The following is a 21909-nucleotide window of genomic DNA, read 5'->3' on the forward strand; positions in this document are numbered from 1 at the left end:
ACCCTGCTAGGTAGCACGGTTCCTAGCAAAAATGGGAAAGAACCCCAACAGGAACAGTGACAAGAAGCCACCCCTAGTTGGTGCCGGGAGCACCCCTCGAGCAGACCAAAGGCACTGCACAAAATGGCTGAACAGCCAGGCAAAACAAGATGGGCCCCAAGCCTACACAAGGCAGGCCCCTGTCCCTACCCCCACCCTGGTGAGGTAATAAAACAATAGCCACCAGGCCCCAACGCAGGGCTTATGGGATACCAATACCAAGTCTGTCCGGAGTTGGGATAATGTTGGGGGGGGGCGTAGGAAACTCTACCCCTACACCCCAAGCCACCCAAGGCCGCAGAACAAGCCCCACCAACCCGCAGGCAATAAGACACTGTGTAAAAGGAGGGGGCAATGTAATGAACCAAGGCAGGGCCTGACAAATCGATGCACCCCGCTTCAAGCCGCAGGGGCACCCACAGCAGCCGCCCGACCTGATGCAGCCGCCGATGTCGAAGCCAGCTGCGAGAGTCGCGGAGACACTCTGCTGCAAAAAATGCCGCCCCTGCCACCGACAAACTCTGGCACCACCGTCCAAATGCCCTCCAAGCGCTCCCCAATAAGCAGCTGCTGCGGTGGAGGCCAGGGCCGGCGTGGCTTCCCCTTCGCCGCTCGGAACGAAATGTAGAGAATACACTCCTGCTTTGTCCGAGTGAACGAAGTGACTGACACGGGGGGAAAGCAGAGCCACCTGTATAAGGCTCTTGGCACTGCACCCCGGCAAAGCCCCGGATGCCCAGGAAGGGCGGCTGTCTCCATTCTTCCAGGCAGGGCTGCAAATGACGGCTCCCAGCTTGAGCAGCTATGCTGCTGCTGGGAGAGCTGAATTCTTTTTATTCATATTTTATTATAAATCTATGTAAAGAGGAGTAAGATATGAAAAATGCAATATACAATATAAAATAGCTACAATAGAACTGACTAGAGAGCCAGTTTGGTGTAGTGGTTACGAGCAGTGAGACTCTAATCTGGAGAACTGGGTTTGATTCCCCCCTCCTCCACTTGACAGGAATTAATTGTATTATTTTATTTTATGAACTTCCTCAAGCTGATCTTTCTGGAGGCAGCATATATATTTCCTAAATGATGAAGAAATAAATAATGTCATTTCCACATCAGCCCCTTTAAGACAGCTTCTCAGCTCCTCAAGCTGAGCCTGATGACGGTGTTCCAGAATGCCCAAGGAAAGAAACTACTCTTCCTCTTCCTCCTCGTCTGTCATTTAGTGAGGTCTACAGCCTCCACCCGTAGTTCCACCCCAAGATTATGGCTCATTTCATCAGCTGCTCTATGAAACAAATTCCTTCCTAAGCCAGTGACCTTGGTAGCTGGTATCATCACTAAGACATCAGAGACTGCCTCTCTGTCATCTGCCTTGGAGTGACTCAAAGTGCCCAAGAAGGCTGGCATGGGCTCACAAAAACTAACAAAGATAGACACAAAATCAATCAAATTGCTATGGATACCGCACCAATAAAGAGCGGGGGAGGGGGGAATCTACATCCATATTAAAGATAAATATGCATAAGTCCTAATACCATCTTGAAACTTAACTTTCCAAAATAATGGCAATGCTGGCCATTTCTGTATAAATTTGTTTTGCATAATGTAACTTTCTCAGACATGTTTATGGTATGTGTTTTTTGACATTGTGGTAACAATTCTGTAAAACTACTCTGACTAAAATTACAGTTGTTGATAAATTTATTACTACTTCCATGCCAATTTCTTCTCTGAATAAGTTGAGATAATTTAATAATATGTACAACAGATATTTGGGGATTTTATATCCTGTCATCTGTTCAATATGAAATACAACAATCCTCCAGAATCTTTCTAACTTTCCACAGTGCAAAAATCTGCCTGGTCTTTCCCACAATGCCAGCAGCAATCATTACTCAGATTGTAAATCACGCTCAATTTATATGGTGTTAAATTCCATTAATGCATATTTTAAATAGATTTCCCTAAGATTTGAGGCTATTAAATTTCCAAAAGTATTTTTCCAAATCTATTGCCAGATAATTAGTGGAGCTTGGATCCCTAGGTCCTTCTTACCCTTCTTTTGATAGTACATAGTATTAATGCTTCAAGTTAACAAGTCTTAATAGCCTTTTATTAGGATCTTATATACTAAAAAGAAGTCTTGAAATACTTAGAGCTTGTTATTTATTTGTTTGTACACACTCCCACTTTTTGCAAAATTGGCTTTCAAAGTGCTTTACAAATCAATAAACAACTCAAATAATGGTTGCTAAAGTCATCTCCCCAAACATTCTACTAGCTAAGGGTGTGCAACAACAAAAAGATTAGTATAATTTGTATCTGGTTATTTGGTATTCCTGATATCTAGGTCAGATTCTCCAAACAGATTAGTTTTTATTAGAGAATCCCAATATATTTGGCCATTATTCCCTATTGGGGAACTATCGGGGTGAGGGGAGAATTTTTTTAAGCAAACTCCACCAAATTTGCCAGGGACCTAGTGCTTCCTGTTCACTGAAGAGACCCTAAATGTCAGGAAGATTGGACCCCAGGATCCAATTGTATGGGCTGCCTCCAGCCACTTCCCATTGTCCTATGGGGGAGAACATTCCAAGGTTTTCCAGAGCAAAGAAACCTTAAGCAAAGGCAACCATGGTCAAAAGCCAGTCTCAATGCAAGTCCCACTTCCAATGCAAGCTGAACCAACAAAATTCAACAGAACCAAACTGAAGTAAGGGATCCAACATCAAACCAGAGAATTCTACCATAACAATGTCAAATCAGAGAATTCCACCAGAACTGAAGCAACAGAACCAACATCAGACCAGAGAATGCCACCAACCTGAAGCAAGCAAACAAAATAAAATAAACAGCAAGCAAGCAACTGCTAAAGCAATTCCCCCCCACCCACAAGAAGCAACAAGTAAATAAACAGCAAGCAGCTACTTAAGAGCATCTTTTAATACATGAAGAAATACTACCAAGCAAGTAGCTGTTGTCTTTAAAACTAACCAGAAAATTTTAAAAAGGCTATCTACCCAATACACACTCACTACCCCTGAAACAAAGTAACAAAAACAGCTTGGAGAAGCAGCCAGCCAGCTTTAAACTGGCTGAGCTGTGTTTGCTGGATAAAATATATTTGGATTTATCCTGCATTAATTTATTTGGTATCCCTATTTTATTTGGGTTTCTCTAACTTGATTTGGTATACCCAGAAAATGCAATTTAGACATTACTGGGTATATATTCAGGATATCAATACTGAATCACACACCCCTACTACTGACCCAGTCATTATAATGTTCCTCATACTCTCTCCACAGCAGGTTAGCAGTTGGGGGAAGTGTTCAGCTTCTTCACTCTTACCAAGCTATTTACTGGCATATCTGATTCTAGTTTGCCCTTCCTGATAGCAGCAAAGAAGCTTGGCGGTAGAGTGCATAGAGGGAATGTTGGCTAAAGTTTCCCCCCAGGTATTCTGCTGAACCAGCTTTTGTCACTTCTACTGCCATTTTTATCATGTTGATAAATCATTGATCCATGAAGTCCCTTAGATGAACCATTCTAAATTCCTATATCAGTGAAAACTTCATGGGAATTGATTTGTTCATTATAATAATATATGATATATGGGGGAAAGTTCAGGGCTTAGGTTAGATATATTTATGACATATGGAAAATATAGACCTAATAGAATTATATTTTTAAAGAACATCCTGAGGAAGCCACAGTTCATCATTTAAAACAGGATATGGATCTTGCTGTTCTGACTTGGGCTGTACTGAATGTGAATCTTTTCGTTGCTCAAGAGTCCATTTTTGGAGGCTTGTAGAATGTTCCAGGAAAGTTCCCCCAAAGCATGCCCACTGTTCATATCTATGTCAGAATCATTTATTTTATCCATTGGGCTGCTCCTCCTACACTATGTGATTCGAGATGTTCAGAGACAACATTGTGAACATGATGATGTCAAAATGGCACTGTGACAACATCACTGAAGGGAAGCAAAGCCAATTCATACTGAAGGTGATTCTTCCTGTATCACATTGTCCTCACATTAGATGGACTGAAGATAGGGGAATTGTCTGGCTGCCATTGTAGATTCTGTTGCTACCATTGTTCAGCTACCCGTCTCCCAGGTAAGTGAGGGACTGAATGGGAATGCTGCTGCTACTGTGGCCACTTGTCAGTACCCACTACATAGACCATGCAGGAACTTCCCTCTTCTGTACCATTACCAGTAAGACACAAACTTTTTATTTTCTGAAATGCAAAAAGTTGAAAGTCTTTTTTTGTAGCATGTGAATTGGACTGTGTAATTGAGGATGTGATTTTCAGCTTAGGCCTCCTTCTAACTTGTATTAAATAGGGGTATGTATCATCCTGTTCTGACAATTAGGAAAGCCTTGAAGAGCTGCAAGTATACAAGCTTCATAGAAGAGAGAAGGGACAGGAAGGGAGATTCTGCAACATTTCACAATTTGTTTGTTTGTTTGACTTATACCCTGGCCTTCCCACAAGCGGGCTCCGGGCGGCTTCCAACAACATTTCAATAAATACAATGAAACCATTAAAATCATTTTATCCACATAAAAAGATTCAGGCCCCACTGATCAAACCAGGGTACTATAAAATTACTACAAGCCACGGGCACTGCCATTGTGTGAATCTGGGATGGCCGCTAAAGAGGACAAGGCGGTCAGAAAGGGGGGACACAAAGCTGGCACAATCTCACTCTGTAGATGCTCAGAGGCAGGCACTGTCTTTCCAAGCCTTCCTATCTTCCTCCTAAGGCACCCCCTGGGGTATATAATGGGTACATGAGAAGAAGGTACAAAAGTGTACCTTGATTTTTCTTTGAAGAGAAATTGGAGAAATGAACGAGAAATCCTGCTCTTAAAAGAGAAAAAAGAGAAATCAATGACTATATCTAAGTGAATTTTGAAAAAAGAAACTCCCCACCCCACAACCACTCTACAGAGAAATTGAATGAGTGAAGACTGAGAGAGGGAAAGCCATGGATTTTGGATAGCAAGTGCTCACCTGGTCTTACTTCTCAAAAAACCCCACAGATAGAAATGATAATGGCTGTCTGCCAAAACCCCTGGTAAGTGTTGTAGTTTATTGGCTCTGTTGCACATATGATCCCACATTCTTCTTCCAAATGTACATTTACCTTGGCTTTAATTTGCATTGGTAGAGAAATATATATAAGGAAAATATCTACATATGTCCTAGCAAGATTTTATCCTAAGATAAGCTCTCTTACATAGAAGGTTCCAGCTTACTGAGAAGTTCCCATTCTTTGCAGTCCTGGTTCAGGCCTCCAGCCCCCACATGGCCAATGACCACTGCCTGCAAGAAGGCCAGGTGTGTTCCCTCTGTCTCCAGATGAAATCAGCAAAACAGAATTTCCCTGTGCCAAGGAATTTTATTATCTCCCTTTACCTACCCCCTGGACAGATCAAAGAGGCTTTTCCTGAAACCTACAGAAATAATCTTCTCTGGCATTTTAGTACTCCAAATCTTTGTGTCTCCCTCCCTCCCAGAAGGGTCAGCTTTGAGCAGAATGTCTTAACTGGCCACTTCTTTGTCTGAAGTCAGGAAGGGTATCTGCATCTCAAATGTCTGCCTTCCTATGGCTTGAGAACAGTAGACTTACCCTCCCTACTAAGAGAAGCTTTTTAAACTAGAGATGAAGATTTAGATACATTCCAGCACTCCAAAATAGAAAGCATTTCTCCACAGTTGCCTATCCAATCTTCCTCTTTTTCAAGGAGCTCAAAATACTATACAGAAGATTCCTTCCTTCTATATTTTTAGAATAATCCTGTGAGCTAGGTTAGCTGAGAGAGATTAACTGGCTCAATGCTGGTGAGTTACACAGTTGAGCAGAGATTTGAATTTTGGCATCTGTGGTCATACTGGCTTCTACATCCTTCTGGCTCAGAAACTGTTGACTTGCCCAAGGCAATAGACATCATAGCTCAGTATGATGGATATGTTTCACAAACACATACAGTACTGTAGTTGCTGTGCCTTTTTGGTGCTGAAGAGTACAAGAGAGTCTAAGTTTTGAAAACCGTATTTCTCTGTATATATTTTTCTTATATTTTCACCTTTCTCCAAGGAGTTCAAGTAACTTGAAGGATGGTCCAAAGAGGCCTGCACTTTAACTAACAGCAACAACTTTAAAAAACCCACGTTAGCAAGCAGAAATAAATAAACCATACAAATGCAAAACATTACACCTTGTTCCCCATACTGCAATACTTAACAGTAGTTTGAATACTGAATGATCAGCTATTCCTCTTGACCAAGAAGTTGCAGGAATATTTGAAGCAACAGCAATAACAATAATCTTTTTTGGGTGAACAGTGGGCAAAATTAGATTTATAACAAATGTCATATTCTGTCTTTCACCCCAGTGCGGGCACAAAACTTCTTCCATTGTTCTCCTGCCCCTCATTTTATCCTTTTGACAAATGTATTTCAGAAGAGGGAGATTGCTCCCACAATATGCACAAATGGGAGATTGTTTGCTTTATAATCACAAAGGCTCCCTTGTCAAGCAATACACTTTCAGTAGGGCAGAAACTGGATGGGAAAGTAACAAGGGAAGAAGATGTTCTTTGAAATTATAAACAATATTTCTGAAGTGATAAGTGATGCTAATTGAAAAGTATGCATGGTTAATGATGACCAGAATCATTCTGCCAGGTCATTGGGGTGGTTACTTGCATGGACCATTGTGGTCCCCAAGACTGTAATCTGTGCTAATGAACCAAAGGTTACAAAATGTCTTGCATGACCATTGGAGTCTCGATGAGCAACGGGCACAGAAGGGTCTTTACTTTCTGTGTTACTGTCCTCCTCCATGTTTAAATAAATGTTGTAGTTTGCTCTCACTCACAGGACTCCTTGCGTGTCTCTTCTTCAATTGGCCGAGGGACACTCGGTCCACTGGTTGTGTGGAACAACACTAAGAAGTAGGTCTGGCTGAGAGTGTCACCAAGCAACCTTCCATGGCAAACTGGGGATTTAAGAATTAGAGACACACAGCAGGTTGCTTAAAAGCTCTCTTATTACATATTGCCTGTTGTGGGGATAACGTAGTCCAAGATGCTTTGATCCCTTCAGTTTTAGCACTGCAATTCCCATCATCATCCTAAAGTTGGTGGTCAGTTTTCTGATGAGTTATGCCTGCTACAGACAGAAAATCTTAGCTTCCATTGCTAGTGAACAGGTTGGTGGATGGGTCTGGAGATAACCTGGTCCAAGATTTTTTAATTCTCTTCATTTTTCACACTCCCACAATCATCTTGAAGCTGGTGGACAGTTTTGAGATGCCTTGCTTTATTTTCTGATCACTTATGCCTGCCACAAATGGACAGACAGATAGACTTATGGATCTTTTTACTGTTATATATTCATGGTAACCGCAAGCCAAGTGATTTGTTTTGTTATTTGGTTTGGATCAGGGTCATATGAAAGGGCCAGATGGAATCTTTGTCTGTGGCCCATGGTGGAACCCAGCTCCAGTGAAGTAGCACTTGGTGCTAACCAGGTGTATCTCTAAGTCATGCTGGTGTATCTTAGAGATACTCTGGTGTAGTGGCCAGTTGGCTCCCTGAGCGCTTTAAAATCCTTAACCAAGGTTTGGCTTTTCAAGCTGTAAAATTTAAACAGGCACTGAGAGTTAGTTACTAATGAAGGGGAAGCCAACCCTCTTACTATAATCTAATGGTAAACTTGCTGGCCCTTGTGTGTACGGCCAGTGTCATAATACTGGGCTATCCACAGACAAGATCCCTCCCTTGTTTATTGACTCAGAGGACTCCACAGGTATGCACAAAACATGAATTTCTTAATTAACAAAATAAAGAAAAAGCCCTCAAGCTTGTCCTGATTGAAACTACTCTAGAAAGGATTTAATGTTGAGAGCGTTTGAAAGTTAGTTAAAAGAAAGAAAGGTAGTGTAGGGAAGAATCAGCCTGGTCAAGCCCCAGAGAGCTTAGAGAGTCCTGAGTGGGGCTCATGAGCTCTAAAGTTTCATATAACTCTTATCTGTATTTCCTTAAAGATTCACTACACCAACCCTCCTGTGAACAGGTTTTACAGTGCAATCCTATGCAAATTCTCTACAGCCGTTTTTAAATGGCCAGTAGTAAATTAGTTCTTGATGTTGTATTTTATTATGATTTTAAAGATCACATTTTATTTGAATGTTATTGGGGATTTTAAAAAAGTTTTGATTCCCAGTTGCTTGGGAGAAAGGGGGAATATAAATATTTTAAATAAATAGATTGCTGATTTCCAAGTACGGCCCTCTCCAAGCATGCCACTTCTCTTGGACTAAAGTGCTTCTACACATTCTGCTTAGTCAAATGAAAGCTAGGTTTCTTCCCAATCAGTAAATAAAACAGCTATATTTCGTCAGTCATCTGCATAGTTTTCAAAGTAAATGTTAAACCCAGAAGGATTATCAAGTTTTGATTTAAGATAGATGGAAAATGTCATAAAAATTGCTATCAGACAGTGGATGCTGTTAATCTAGTTTGAAAGTCTTGAATTATAAATTAAGCAGATTTGATACTGTTTTAAATGTTGACATTCTAATTTTAATTCTGAATGTATAATGGCAAGTCTCCAGCTCAGTAAGCACATTGGTAAATGATTTCATAGGCATTTCAGGTTTTAATATAGCAACTCCATTTCCTCACATTCTGCGCAATAGGAACTATAATAAAATATATAATGGGGGTTTGTGAAATTTTTATTCTGGCAGATTTTAATAAACTGGAAACCATGGCTGTATATCATAAGGGATAAGTCCATTCACTCTAGAATAGACTGCTGTGAAGAGGTGATGTGGTATAATAGATAGTATGCCAGAACTGAACCAGGGAGATATTGGTATAAAGCTTGGTTGAGTTGAACCACTATTGCAGAATCCAAATTCAGTCCTGAATATTTAACTGATAAATGAGCTATGTTGATAGAGGCAAGATATAAATGTAGATTCCTGAAGTTTAGGATTTTAATCATGTATTCAGTTGCTTATTGATTAATGATAGTCAGCTGCTGCCCACGAGCCTGATTCCCCCAATGGTCAGCTGGATGTCTGTTTTTCAGCAGTAAACAGAGCAAATCTTCCTGCAATGGGCTAAGGCTCCTAAATTATTTTATTTATTTTTATTTAAATTTTATTAGCTGCCTTTCTACCTTACTGGAACACAAGGCAACTTACAATATAAATAAAAACAATCATGAATGAATAAAAACAAAGTTTAAAAGCACAGTTTAAGACTGCCAATAAACATAAAAACAAAGTTAATTAAAAACAGTAGTAAATAAAAACTTCTTCAGTTGAAGATTGGCAGTGAGGGGGCCAGGTGCACCTACCCAGGGATGCTGCTCCATAATTCTGGGACTGCCACCAAAAAGGCCCTCTTATGTGCCCATCAGGTGAGCTTCTTTAGTTGATGGGACAGTCAGGAGGGCCTCTCTTTGTTATCTTAATTCCTGGGCAGGAACATATGGGAGAGGATGGTCCTTTAGATACTCCAGTCACAAACCATGAAGGGCTTTAAAGGTCAAAACCAACATCTTGAATTTTGCTCAGGAGTAAATTGGTAGCCAATGTAAAGCAATGGTAGCCAATTTTTTCATAGGTAAAGATGCCTCAGTGCCTCAGACTCATTCCTACCTCTTTCCTCTCCTTGTTCCTGGAGCCATGATGTTAAATCAGGAAGCCTTCAATCTAACTCCAGTTCATTGTGACATTTGAATGTGGATGCTTTAATAAACTGAAGGTTGTTTCTTGCCCACAAACCTGGATTTTAAACTATTAAACTTTGGTATGGTATCTTGGTTGAGAAAAACAACACCTCACAACTAGGGTTGCCAACTCCAGGCTGGGAAATTCCTAGAGATTTGGAGGTAGAGCCTGTGGAGGTGAGCATTTGGGATGGAGAGGGAGATCAGCAGAGATGTGATGCCAAAGAGTCCATCCTCTGAGGCTGCCATTTTCTCTAAAGGAACTGATTTCCGACATCTGGATCTCAGTTGTAGCAACAGCTGAGAAATTGAACAAATTGGAATTAGCTCAAATACTTCTAAAACTAAGGAAGACTTCAGTCATGGTTCTTTGTATGTGGGAAGGAAGGAGGTAAAGGATGAAAGTTTCAGAGGTTTCAGGAACTCACTTGGTGCAGTGGTTTCCTCACTACACTACATTTCTCTTCAGGGTCTCTCTGGGTCAATGTGATCAGACATACATTTGTGAGTTTCCCATTGGGACCAGGTTCCCAAGCAGGAGGGGCCCTGTTTCGATCAGGACAATGACAAATGAGAAGAAGGGGCTTATTCCTTCCCTTGCATAATTTTCACAGCCCAAAACAGCCCTGGAAGTGCTTTTTTTGTCCCAAACAGTACATTGTCCGTATGTACTGACCAGATGGAAAAACAATGCTCTCCTAGGGTTATTTCAGGTCTGAAAAATGGTGTACGTGGAAGCCATTACTTCCTTGTCCTATGATCCAGATCCAAATCAGGCACCATGCACCTGGGAGTAAAGTTCTCAGTGGGTATTCACAAGTGCATGACTGACTGATGGTCCTCATGGTGGTCCCAGACCCACCATGTATTCTGTAGTTAGGACATGCTAAGTCCCAGCATCGCATTTAAAATATGGGATAGTAATAAGGCATAATTTACAGGGTTGTAGCAAGGATAATATATATATAAACTGCTTTGAAATAAACAATATGAATGCATCATCATCATTTTATTACCTCCCCAGATATCCATAATTACCTGAAGATGTGTTAATTTTTTCACTTTCCATGATTGTGTCACCATCAGACTTGCAGCTACACAAATGTAAATAATAATTTTGCTATTGTTACGCTAATACATTTTGGTCATCACATATTGCTCTGAATTTGGAATCCATCTTTGTGTTCCATTTTTTCAGTCAATATTTGCTTTTTAAAATTTTTCCCTCTTCTACCCTTCAACTTCACATACGATCTTTCTCTAGAAATCTAGAGACATGGCTGGGACCGAGCTGGTCCTTTGCACGCCAGAGGTGGCCTACTGCCAACCAAAGCCTTTGCCACAGGTCATCTAAGAAGATGTTGTTGCCCTTCACCGATAGGTGAATCCCATCCCCTCTGTAGATGTCAGCAAATTCATCCCTTATTTGCTGGTGGGTCAAATAAATACCAAGCCCACCCTCCAGTGCTCTAAATAGGGCTCTGTTGGCCTTGCGCCTAGCCCTTATGATACTTCGTGGATCCCAAGCTTTCTGCCACACACAACAGCATTGTGGACCACATCACCAAAATATGAGGGAGGACCGCACCTCTCCTCAGTCACCAGACCACTGCTTGCCTATGCACTGCAAGTCTGTGTGAGCCTATAATGAAAAGCCATGCCCTATAAGCCAAGGTGAATGACGAGAACATGAGGTGGAGGACCACACCTCCCCTCGAGCCATCAGGCCACTACTTGCCTCATTACCACCCACGTGAATGACTGGAACGTGAGATGGAGGACCGCATTTCCCGTCAAGCCATCAGGCCACTACTTGCATGGACATTGCAGGTCTGTGTGGCCTGCAAGGAGAGGGCCGTGCCCTGTAAGCCATTACTTCACAGGTGAATGACCAGAACATGAGGTGGAGGACAGCACCTCCCCTCAAGCCACCAGGCCACTACTTGCCTCAGCATTACAAGTCTGTGTGAGTCTGTAAGTAAGAGGGTATGCTTTGTGAGCCAAGGTCATTACCACTCAGTTGAATGACTAGAATGTGAGGTGGAGGACTGCATTTCCCATCAAGCTATCAGGCCACTACTTGCCTGGGCATTGCAGGTCTGTGTGGCCTGCAAGGAAAGGGCCATGCCCTGTAAGCCAAAGTAATTACTTCACAGGTGAATGACCAGAACATGAGGTGGAGGACAGCACCTCCCCTTGAGCCATCAGGCCACTAATTACCTGGGTGTTGCAGGTCTGTGTGAGCCTGTAAGGGAAGGCCTATGCCCTGCGAGCCAAGGACATTACCACCCAGATGAATGACCAGGACTTGAGGTGGAGGACCACACCTCCCCTCGAGCCATCAGGCCACTACTTGCCTGGGTGCTGCAAGTCTGTGTGGCCTGCAAGGAAAGGGCCATGCCCTGTGAGCCAAGGTCATTACCAACCAAGTGAATGACCAGGACATGAGGTAGAGGACTGCACCTCTCCTCAAGCTGTCAGGCCACTACTTGTCTGGGCACTGCAAGCCTGCAAGGAAAGGGCCATACCCTGTGAGCCAATGTCATTGCCACCCAAGTGAATGACCTCCCCTTGAGCAATCAGGCCACTACTTGCCTGGGTGCAGCAAGTCTGTGTGATCCTATTGAAAGGACCATTCCCTGTCTCTGGGTCACCCAGGTGAATGACCAGGATGTGAGGCAGATGACCACACCTCCCCTCCTGCCACTTCAACTGCAAGCACCGTAGGATAAATGGCCTGCCCAGACTCATGACTTTCTAAAGGTGGGGGGAGGGACTTGGAAGAAAGTGAATTGGAAACATGGAGTGCTGCTTGGATTGTTGCACCAAAAGTGGACAGTGTGGCCAGCCAGCTCCCTTACCACAAACAGACTACATTAAGATCAGGAAACCCAGAGGCATCGGAGGTAACCTGGAACTCTGTGTTTAAGAGCAGGTTCTCCCTCTAAAAGGTAACCCCATTTAATCAGGAAACTCATCTCACACTGCCAAATCCTCCCTCATGCCTTTGCAAAACTTCAGCCTGTGATGAAGCAACCAGAGGGGCACCCATGTCCTCACTTAGGGGTAGCAAAAAACTCCCTACCTGGTGCCATCACTCTACAGGCAAAATGTAAGTGTCCCACCAGCTAATGAAGCTCCAAGAGGAAAACTTTATTCATTCCTCTAAAAGTGGTCAAACGAACCCGCAGGACCAATGGCTTTATGCCAGCAAACAGGATGCTTGCTCCTGTGTATCCAGTTCTGTGCCGAGGGATGTTAGCGCCGACACTGGGCCCACTACCATATCGTGACCAAAAGGCACTCCCAGCTCACCTGCAAGGCTGCCAAACCATCCAAAAGCCCCTCGCAATGGCCAGAATCTGCAGAGCCCACACTCAAGAAGAGAGCTGAAGCATTCAAAGGCCACCAAAATACGGCACACTCCATTAGAAGAACTTTGACCATATGATATTGGCTTTGAAAGAAAAACCCAATAGCTTGAATTCTTTGGGATGAACCGATGGAGGTGAAGGGCAGACTTAATGCCATGTTTTTCCATTTCAGTGCTAACCCACATCGCCAAACAACCTTGACTGCTGGTCAAAGGACCTATATTTGGAACAGGAGGGGCAGCAAAGGGGGGCAGCACCCTGCCTTCAACACACTCCTTTGCTATATTGTCCCAAGACCCTGAAAAGGGATCTATCTTCCATGTGAAACCCATTAGCCAGTAAAGGGCATCATGGCACCTGGGATATGCAGCCAGTAACTGCCGAAGAACTGTCAGATTTGTATGACAGGTCCCTTCTCCAGTTTACTATTGTTGAGGAGCACTGCTTGGCTTCCCACCATGCCTACCTCCTTGCCTCTGACATTTGCAGGCTGTGAAGGCGAGGGGGGACCACCTCAGACTGGGCACTCGTGGCCAAAACTACAGAATTTCCTAGAACACACCCCTTGGGAGGTAAACTTCCAACGATGCATCTGGGGCTGAACCAACTGCCCCACTGGGACACAGGTACTAGGATTAATAGCAGCCCTATGTACCAGGTGACTGCTGTTGGAGCAATCTCCCATGTTTGGCTTCACAAGAGACATAACCTGTAGCCCAAGCTATAGTGTATCCTATCCCAGGGTAGGCCAAGATTGAGGACAGCCCACACCCTGGATTCCATGTCATGCTGCAACCATGCGGCCCCAGCTAAGTCACTGTGCCCTTCGCATATTATATCCAGGTACTAAAATAAAATAAAATAAAATATTTTTAAAAGGTCAGGGGGAGCCCTCCATGGCTATGCCCTAGCCAATTGCTGGCATAGATCTGAAATCCTGGGGTAACAGCCCAGGTACAATCCACCTTCCTGCTCTTCAACTTTTCTTTGTAACTTTCCTCTCAGTCATCTTTATCCTTCTCAGCTCCCTGAACAGAAGGGTAATGATGTCTACATCTTTCCCCTTGAGAATTTTGTCCCTGGAGGCCTACTTGAGATGGTCAGTCAGAGGGAGTGAAACATCTCCAAGAGACCAGGTCCTAAAAGGGAGACCAACCTGTAAGTGATTGGTGCAATAATAAGGCAGCCCAGGAGGAACCTGGAAAGATATGCCAGGGGTCCAACAAGCCCAATAAGGCCTGGCCCTCACCACATTGCCATGGCACAGTGGCAAAAGCTGACTGTGTGTGCGGACTGGTGACCTGCCCGCCATATTGCCTGGCCAATGCTGGCTGGGGCCATGAAGGCCGCTGGCCTGCCTGTCTCAGGCCCTGAGATGTGCTAGCCTGGGTTCAAACTAAGTGTAAAGCTGCAGAAGGCATAGGATCAGCGGCCAGACCCCAAGGCCCCAATGGCCAAGCATATGCCTGCTGTGGTGTAGTGTGTTTACCCTCTTCTTTGACTGAATCCACGGTCACCGCTATGAGGCAAGCCTCTGCAGGTCAGCTCAGTTCCTCTGAAGCCACATTTGTGTCCCCACCTTCCACCACCAGGGTTATGCCTCCTCCCCCTCACCTTTGCCAGAGAGGCCCTGTAAGGCAGATAAATGAGTCAGAACCTTGCATTGAAAAATCACAGCAGATGTCAGCCTGGGAGTGTTTCTTAGCTTTGCCCAGCTCCGGCCCCTGAGCCCCCTTAGATTGCTAAAGTGCTGCTACATGTGCTTCTAAAATCTCATGTCTATTCACAGCCTCTTCCTCATCTGAGGATGATAGGACTGGCCTTGCTTTCTTGGCGGGTCACTTTCCCTTAGATTTTATGTACCCTCTTTTGGGCAGCATGATTAACTGTTAATGCGAGGCATGAGCCACAATTTGTTAGCAGACTTCTGAGAAACTATAAAATGGCTGCCAAGTAACAAAATGGCTGCTCGTTTAAAATGACAAGCTCTTAACTAAGAACTACAAATATGGCTGTGGCCACCAAATAGCCTGCAGCCAACTTTTGAACATCAAAATGGCCACCACCCTCTGACTGGCTAACAGCCTGCTAAGACTACGAAATGGCTTCCGTCCATACTCCAACAACTACCCTAGTATGGAGCAGCTGGGGGGCGGTGTGTGTGTGTGTGTGTGTGTGTGTGTGTGTGTGTGTGTGTGTGTGTGAGAGAGAGAGAGAGAGAGAGAGAGAGAGAGAGAGAGAGAGAGAGATCACGATCAACCCTAATCGTGATTTTAAAATGAAGGCACTAGGGGAGGTAATCACCCCTACCACCCTATGCCTGCATTTAGATGCACTAAGCCTTTGATATTGCTGCTGGAAGTAGTCTCTCCCAATAAAGTGAAAACAGTGGGTGTGGGGAGAGAAGCCCAGATGGGAAGGTTTACCAGCATCCACCCTGGGAATGCAGATCCTTGCTAGGTCAGTAGCAATAATATGTGAATCAATCCACCCCTCAGATAGCTGAAAGCCATCCCTGTGGCCTCCAGCAAGGCCTTTGCTGTTGCTACTGGAAATACTCCCTCCCAATAAGTGAAAACAGTGTGTGTGTGGTGGGGGGAAGCAAAGCCTAGATAGGCCAGAGGCCTGCAGGGGCTCTAACTCTGCTTTAGCCCTCTCGACTGATAGATAACAGGCCTCAAATGTAAATAAGAAAAAAGTATGTGCCAAACCACTGAGCCTGGCCCTGGGCCCTGGCTCTCATCCTGGAGTTTGAAGTTAGCAACCAGGAGAAAGCACAGCTTCTCCAAAGCAGCTGCTGCTGCCTAGCTCTGAGGGCCTTCAATAAAACTAGCCTCAGAGGAGCTTGGCTGAGAGAGCTTGAGATGTGCTCTGCTCAGGCTGAGCACGAGGCAAACTGCTGAGGAGGGCTTGGGTAGAGCTGCCTCTCAAGCATTTGGCTCTGCCCCTCCCCAGATCCCTGAATGTCAAGAAGAGCATGCTGCATCTCTTTCTCCTCCCGGGGGTGGGCAAAAGGCATCCCCCCCCCCCGGCCCAAAGCAGCTATGCTGCTGGTGAGAAGGGCCGCTTCCCACATCTTAAAAATAGCACTCCACTCATGGAATGCTGGTGACGTCTTCACGTGATTTCTGACATCACCGTTTCCAAAACGGAGGCAGGCAGTTATGATTCTGTTTTCGTGGCACCATAAAATGGAATCATAACTGCCTGCCTCCATTTTTGAAACAGTGACATCAGAAATTGTGCAAAGAAGCCGCTAGTGTTCTGTGATTGGGGTGCTATTTTTAAGATTTAGGAAAACAGACAAGGATACATTTGCCAGTGTTTTTTTTAATGCACAATTATCAGGAAGGTTTAAAGCAGATAAAAGATCTAATTGTTTTGAACAATCTAAAACTTAATTTGAAACAGGTTTATGTACAAATGATGAGCATATTACTGCTAAAATGTATAAAATCTTGTTGAAATTTGAGACAGAGGAAAGACAAGTGAAAGAATCTATGATAAAATGGGCTAAAAATTTTGGATAAAATATACAAATGGAACAATGGGAAATATGGGGATGAAAGGTCTTAAATTTATGTTAAAAACTAGTCTTAAAGAACATTTTTATAAAATAATGTATTGATGGTATAAGTCACCAGAGAAATTATCTAAAAGATATAAAAAATTCTCAAACTTGTTGGAAATGTGAACAAAATGAAGGGTAATGTTATCATTTATGGTGGATGTGTATTAAAGCCAAAAGTTTTTGTATACAAATACATTCAGAATGTTCAAATTAAACCAGAGACTTTTCTTTTGGGACTAATGGGCATACAGATAGAAAAAAGTCATGGAACAGTATTTTTATGTATGGCACAAAAATGTAAAATTTTGACATTACCCACAACAGAGGAATGATTGGTGAAGATGATAGAACTTGCAAAGATGGCTAAACTTCTTTGATTAGAAAAAAGGCATTATCAACATCTATTGCTAACTGAAAACCCTTGATCGACGTTTTACATGAAATGGGAAAAACCGAATTGATGATTTGTGAATTTGATGATTAAGGGGGGAAAAAAAGCAATTCGGTAATAGAAAAAGGAGAGCCTTTTTTTGTAATTATAGAGTAAGTGTTAAGCTTGTGATTTTACTTGTGTTTGTTAAGAGAAAATCAGAACTCACTTCTTAATATTTCTTTATATATTTTTATTTTCTCTCCAACTTTGTACTTTTTATCTCCCCCCCCCCCCATTTTTATTAGTTTTTATCTTTTGGTTCTAAAAAAAATCTTAATAAAATTTAATTTAAAAAGAGACCAGAAAACTATGGCAAGAAGAGATTGTATATTGTAACACAATGAATTCTATTTAAGAGAGATGGTAAAAGGATATAATTACCGGATTTTTGTTGCAGTATGAATATTTCAATGCTGTCCTCATTAATGAACGGGATGAAGATGGGAACTTCTTAGAACTTGGAAAAGAATTCATCCTGGAACCAAATGAACATTTTAATAACTTACCTGTGAATGTCACTCTGAGTGATGTTCAAGTGCCAACCAACATGTACAACAAAGGTAAGCAGAAGTCTTTTTCATTCTTCAGTGTGTTAAACAATGTATTTATTTATAAGATCAAAGCTTTTGCATGGCCGAAATTCCACACTTTAAATGTCCATCTCCATTTGAATTTCATACTTCATGTCCGGAGCTTTATCCAAGATCAAGTAATCCCTAATATGAAACTCTTAGTGCTTAATTTGTAGGCTCTGGTATATCTTAGGAGTGATCTTGAGACTGATTAAGGAGTGAATGAAGAGAGTTTATTCAGGAACTACAACTTTGACAGAAGGGAGAGAAACAGAATAGATACTAACTACCTCAGTAAACAGGGAGGAGGGACTTGCAGGAAGCAGGAAGCAGCCTAAGAATACCAATCTGGAGACATGCAAGGAGGACAGAAGAGAGGAGGAAAGAAGGATCCCACTCTGCCAACAATCTAACTGTCACACCCGCTGCCCCTTGCAGGTATTCTGCCTTCTCTGTATACAAGACATCATATTTCCAACACAATTGATTTTATTATGGAGCCTGACCACCTATTAATGGATTAGGTGGTGTGACTAAATATACTTCTGGACTGCATTTTAGAGAAACGAATATGGCAGAGGATCTGAAATTATATATTTATTTCTGCACTCTTACCCCGTTTTTCTTTCCACTGGGACTCAAACCGACTTACAAAGAAACTCAGATTTTACAATTTAAACATGCAAATAAATATACAGTGTCAACATTCTGGGCTGCTCCTGGATCCACTAGCATGGGTCAATTGGGGCTACAAGGTATGAGCTTTGGGTTAAGATCCAAGGACCAAGAGCCCTTCACCTTTCAGTTTATGACCAAAGGTTCATATCTCCAATAACACCCAGGCTAAAAGTATCTGTAACAAAGGAGGAACAGAAACTCTGCCCTGCTTTCACTCAACTGGCAGAGACATTCCCATTTGCTCCCTTCCCTGGCACCTAATACCTCTACCTAATGATTCTCTGACAGTCTTGATTTTTGGTTCCCCGATACCAGTGTCTCTTATTTGGGAAGGTGAAACATATCGGTTAACATTTCTGCTGATTCAATGAACTGAAAGCTGTGAAAGAAAGAGGGTGATGGTATAGTAAAAACAGACAATAAAAACAAGAAAGCAAGTAGTGATATATTAGTATAGTGGGTAGTGCTATTGTAATCCTAATTTGGATCTGTGAATCCCATGTAATAGGACAGCATGATCCTTCATTATAGTTTCTGATTTTAAAATGATATCTTATTCTTATTGTTACAAATAAATCTAAAGTGAAGAAGATGCTAATGACTGCATACATGCTGTCTTCCCTCCCAACTGTAGATGAATTGCCAAGTCAGACAGAGGTATAAGGGTGGAACTTTAACCAGAATCCCACCTTCCTTATCCCCTATGACTGGGACTGGCTATATATCATCACCAGTTTACAAAATATCAAGAGCATGTAAAAGTTAAATGCTTCTGTGTGACCATTTGAAATGTTGGTGTGAACTGAGCCCTAAATAACCAGCAGCAATAATGTGCCAGCAGCATTTTTTTTAATCATCACAGCTTGAAAAAGTTCAAAGACAGTTGCTGTCCTGCCGCATTCACTTTGCACAATTTTTTCTTCACCTTGCCAATAAACATTATTATGCAAAGAATTTTAGAACTAGTCTTTAAGACCTATGTCTAAGCAGTATTTCAGAGAAAATAATGTATAGCTGTGTCCCATTGAGGTATGTGTATGTGTTATGTGCCGTCAAGTTGCTTCCAACCTATGGTGACTCTATGAATGAAAGTATTTAACAGTGCAAATTTAACAGTGCTAATATCACTTAAGGTATGATTTGAAGCTCATACTCTTTTAATTAACAGTAAACTAATACTTTCATGCTTGAAAAGTTTGTTAACATTTGGCAGTACTATTATAGAGATATTAAAAAGGAGCAGCTGAACACAAGAGTAGAAATTATAATCACTGTAAAATCAGTTCATTGTTCAGTAGAATATATTGCAGGCAATACATTATTACTTTAGTGACTGAGATGGTGTTCACCCATAATGCACTAACATTTTCATGCCAAGATGAACTAGACTTTAGAATAGCCTTCTGGCTGCTGAAGCAGATGCTGCCCGTGGAGATATAGCAGAAAACTCCATGATTATGCTTGTCTCCACTCTGGATTACTTAGGTCAGCCAAAATCATTATTTCATGCAGATGCAGAAAAACATTTGTATAATTCAAAATGTATCCAACTGTTGAAAATTGGGGTTTTGCTGTTCTCTTTAAAAAACAAAGTCCATTTGGATAACCATGTAGTACTTAATTTATTATCAACACTGCATAGCAGAATAAGAAAAACCATCATGTGTCAATTGTTCTACCTATCATCTACAATTTTGGAGACTGACTGCCAATTTCAAGGATTTTCCATCTTGAATGTGAGCAAGAGTTTATTCACATTATTTTGTGTGGAACAGATGGTCTTTGTTATTATACATACATTACCTGTGACTTTTCCTGATCCCTCTCAGGCATGTTGTTCCTTAGAAAGAGAATGTGGGCTATCTGGCCCTTCCATGTAACCAAATGTGGCAGTTATAATGTTCCCTACTGTCACAGCCTTTGTATCTACAAGGTCATGGAGAGGAGGTCAAGAGCAAAACAATCAATACTGGGGGTAGAATCCACACCTCCCAGGCTAATAGGAGCCACCACCAGTCCCTCTTAGCTAACCTTCAGCGGAGAGATCAAGGAATGAACTCTCCAGCTCTACTGGGTGTTAATCAAGGAGTCAGCTCTCCGAGGCAAGATGCTTGCAGCCTGAGTTTCACAAAAACAATTACTTGGTAGCTGTTGCCAAAATAGGCTAAGGACTGGATGTAGATTGAAGTCCCAAAACCCAAATAACACCACAGAAGTGTAATTAATAAGGTATATTAGACAAATGCAAGAAATTACAAATATAGTGGCTGGGAGAGACAGGAAAGAAAATTACTACATAAATACTCTAAAATAATATGCAGGATTTGGTCCTCAGACACAGATGTTATCTTGCCAGGCTAGAAGCACAGAAGTCAAGGCAGAAGATCTCCTAAATCCAAAGGCAAGAGTCCTGGACTGACACCTCTCCTGGTAGTCAGGTCCAGAGTATGGAAAGGCATGTAGTGGCAGGTATTTCACCAGCAACTACAGCAGCATCCTTCAGAACAGAATGAGAACCAAGCTAAATGAAGACCCTTGCTTTATGCCAGGCTGCCTGCAGTATGGCATGATCCTGCTTGACCAATAAATGGGTGTTGCTTGGACATGTGACCATTTTCCTCTGCAGCTGCAGCATATTCACAACCAGAGTAACGTACTCTCACCTAGGGTTCCTTATGCTAATGTGAGAGAATGCAAGTGAAAGGCTCCTTCATGGGCTCTGGCCTTGAAACTCTCTAATCCCATTTTATGAGCTGCGCCTGTGCCTCAGTAGGGTTGCAAGCTCTGGGTTGAGAAATTCGTGGAGCTTTTGATGGGGGAACTTGGGGAAGGTGGCCTTTGTGGATCAGAGGGTGTTCAGCAGGATATAATGCCATAGGGTTCACCCTCAAAGCTGCCATTTTTTTCCAGATGAACTGATTTCTATCATCGGGCAATCAGTTGTAACTCCAGGGTATCACCACCCCCACCTGGAGGTTGGCAACCCTATGACTCAGGTCTATCTCATACTTATCTTTGAAAAATGCCAAGTCATAGTGACTAATTTTCCAGAGATGGGCCTTGTCTAGCCTAATCAGGCCCAGAAATCTGAACCAAAAATTTGAAAAAAGACTAAAATAGGCCAGTTTCTTGACACTGACTTCATGGGTATTCACTATATATGCAGAAGACTGCTGGAGATCCATCAGCCATATACTGAATATTGTATAATAAAATACATATTTATCCTTCATTGTCCAATAGAACCTTGCCATTTGTGGGGGATCCCAGTAGCAACACAACCACATTTTCTACAAAAGTTAATGATGTAACCATTCCTAGGCTCCACCCTCCAATCTCCAGGCATTTCCCAACCCAAAGTTGGCAACCCTGATCATTCTGCAAGCTAGAATTGTTCAGAAGGATATTTTTATAAAGGGAACATGATTATAATTAGAGATGGGCACAATCCCCCCCAAAAATACCAATTAAGCT

The 21909-nt window shown here is 42.4% G+C and overlaps 1 protein-coding gene across 1 annotated transcript in view; it reads left to right on the plus strand.

The window, feature by feature from the left end:
• The window catches only part of CACNA2D3 (calcium voltage-gated channel auxiliary subunit alpha2delta 3), a 1057886-nt gene that overhangs the window by 397759 nt on the left and 638218 nt on the right, over positions 1–21909 (plus strand). The window contains exon 5 of the mRNA XM_054976383.1: positions 17583–17745. Coding sequence (XP_054832358.1) covers positions 17583–17745 — 163 coding nt within the window. The remainder of the gene's footprint in view (positions 1–17582; positions 17746–21909) is intronic.

This window comes from Eublepharis macularius, chromosome 4 (genome assembly GCF_028583425.1).
Source record: "Eublepharis macularius isolate TG4126 chromosome 4, MPM_Emac_v1.0, whole genome shotgun sequence".
In the NCBI taxonomy this organism is placed as follows: domain Eukaryota; kingdom Metazoa; phylum Chordata; class Lepidosauria; order Squamata; family Eublepharidae; genus Eublepharis; species Eublepharis macularius.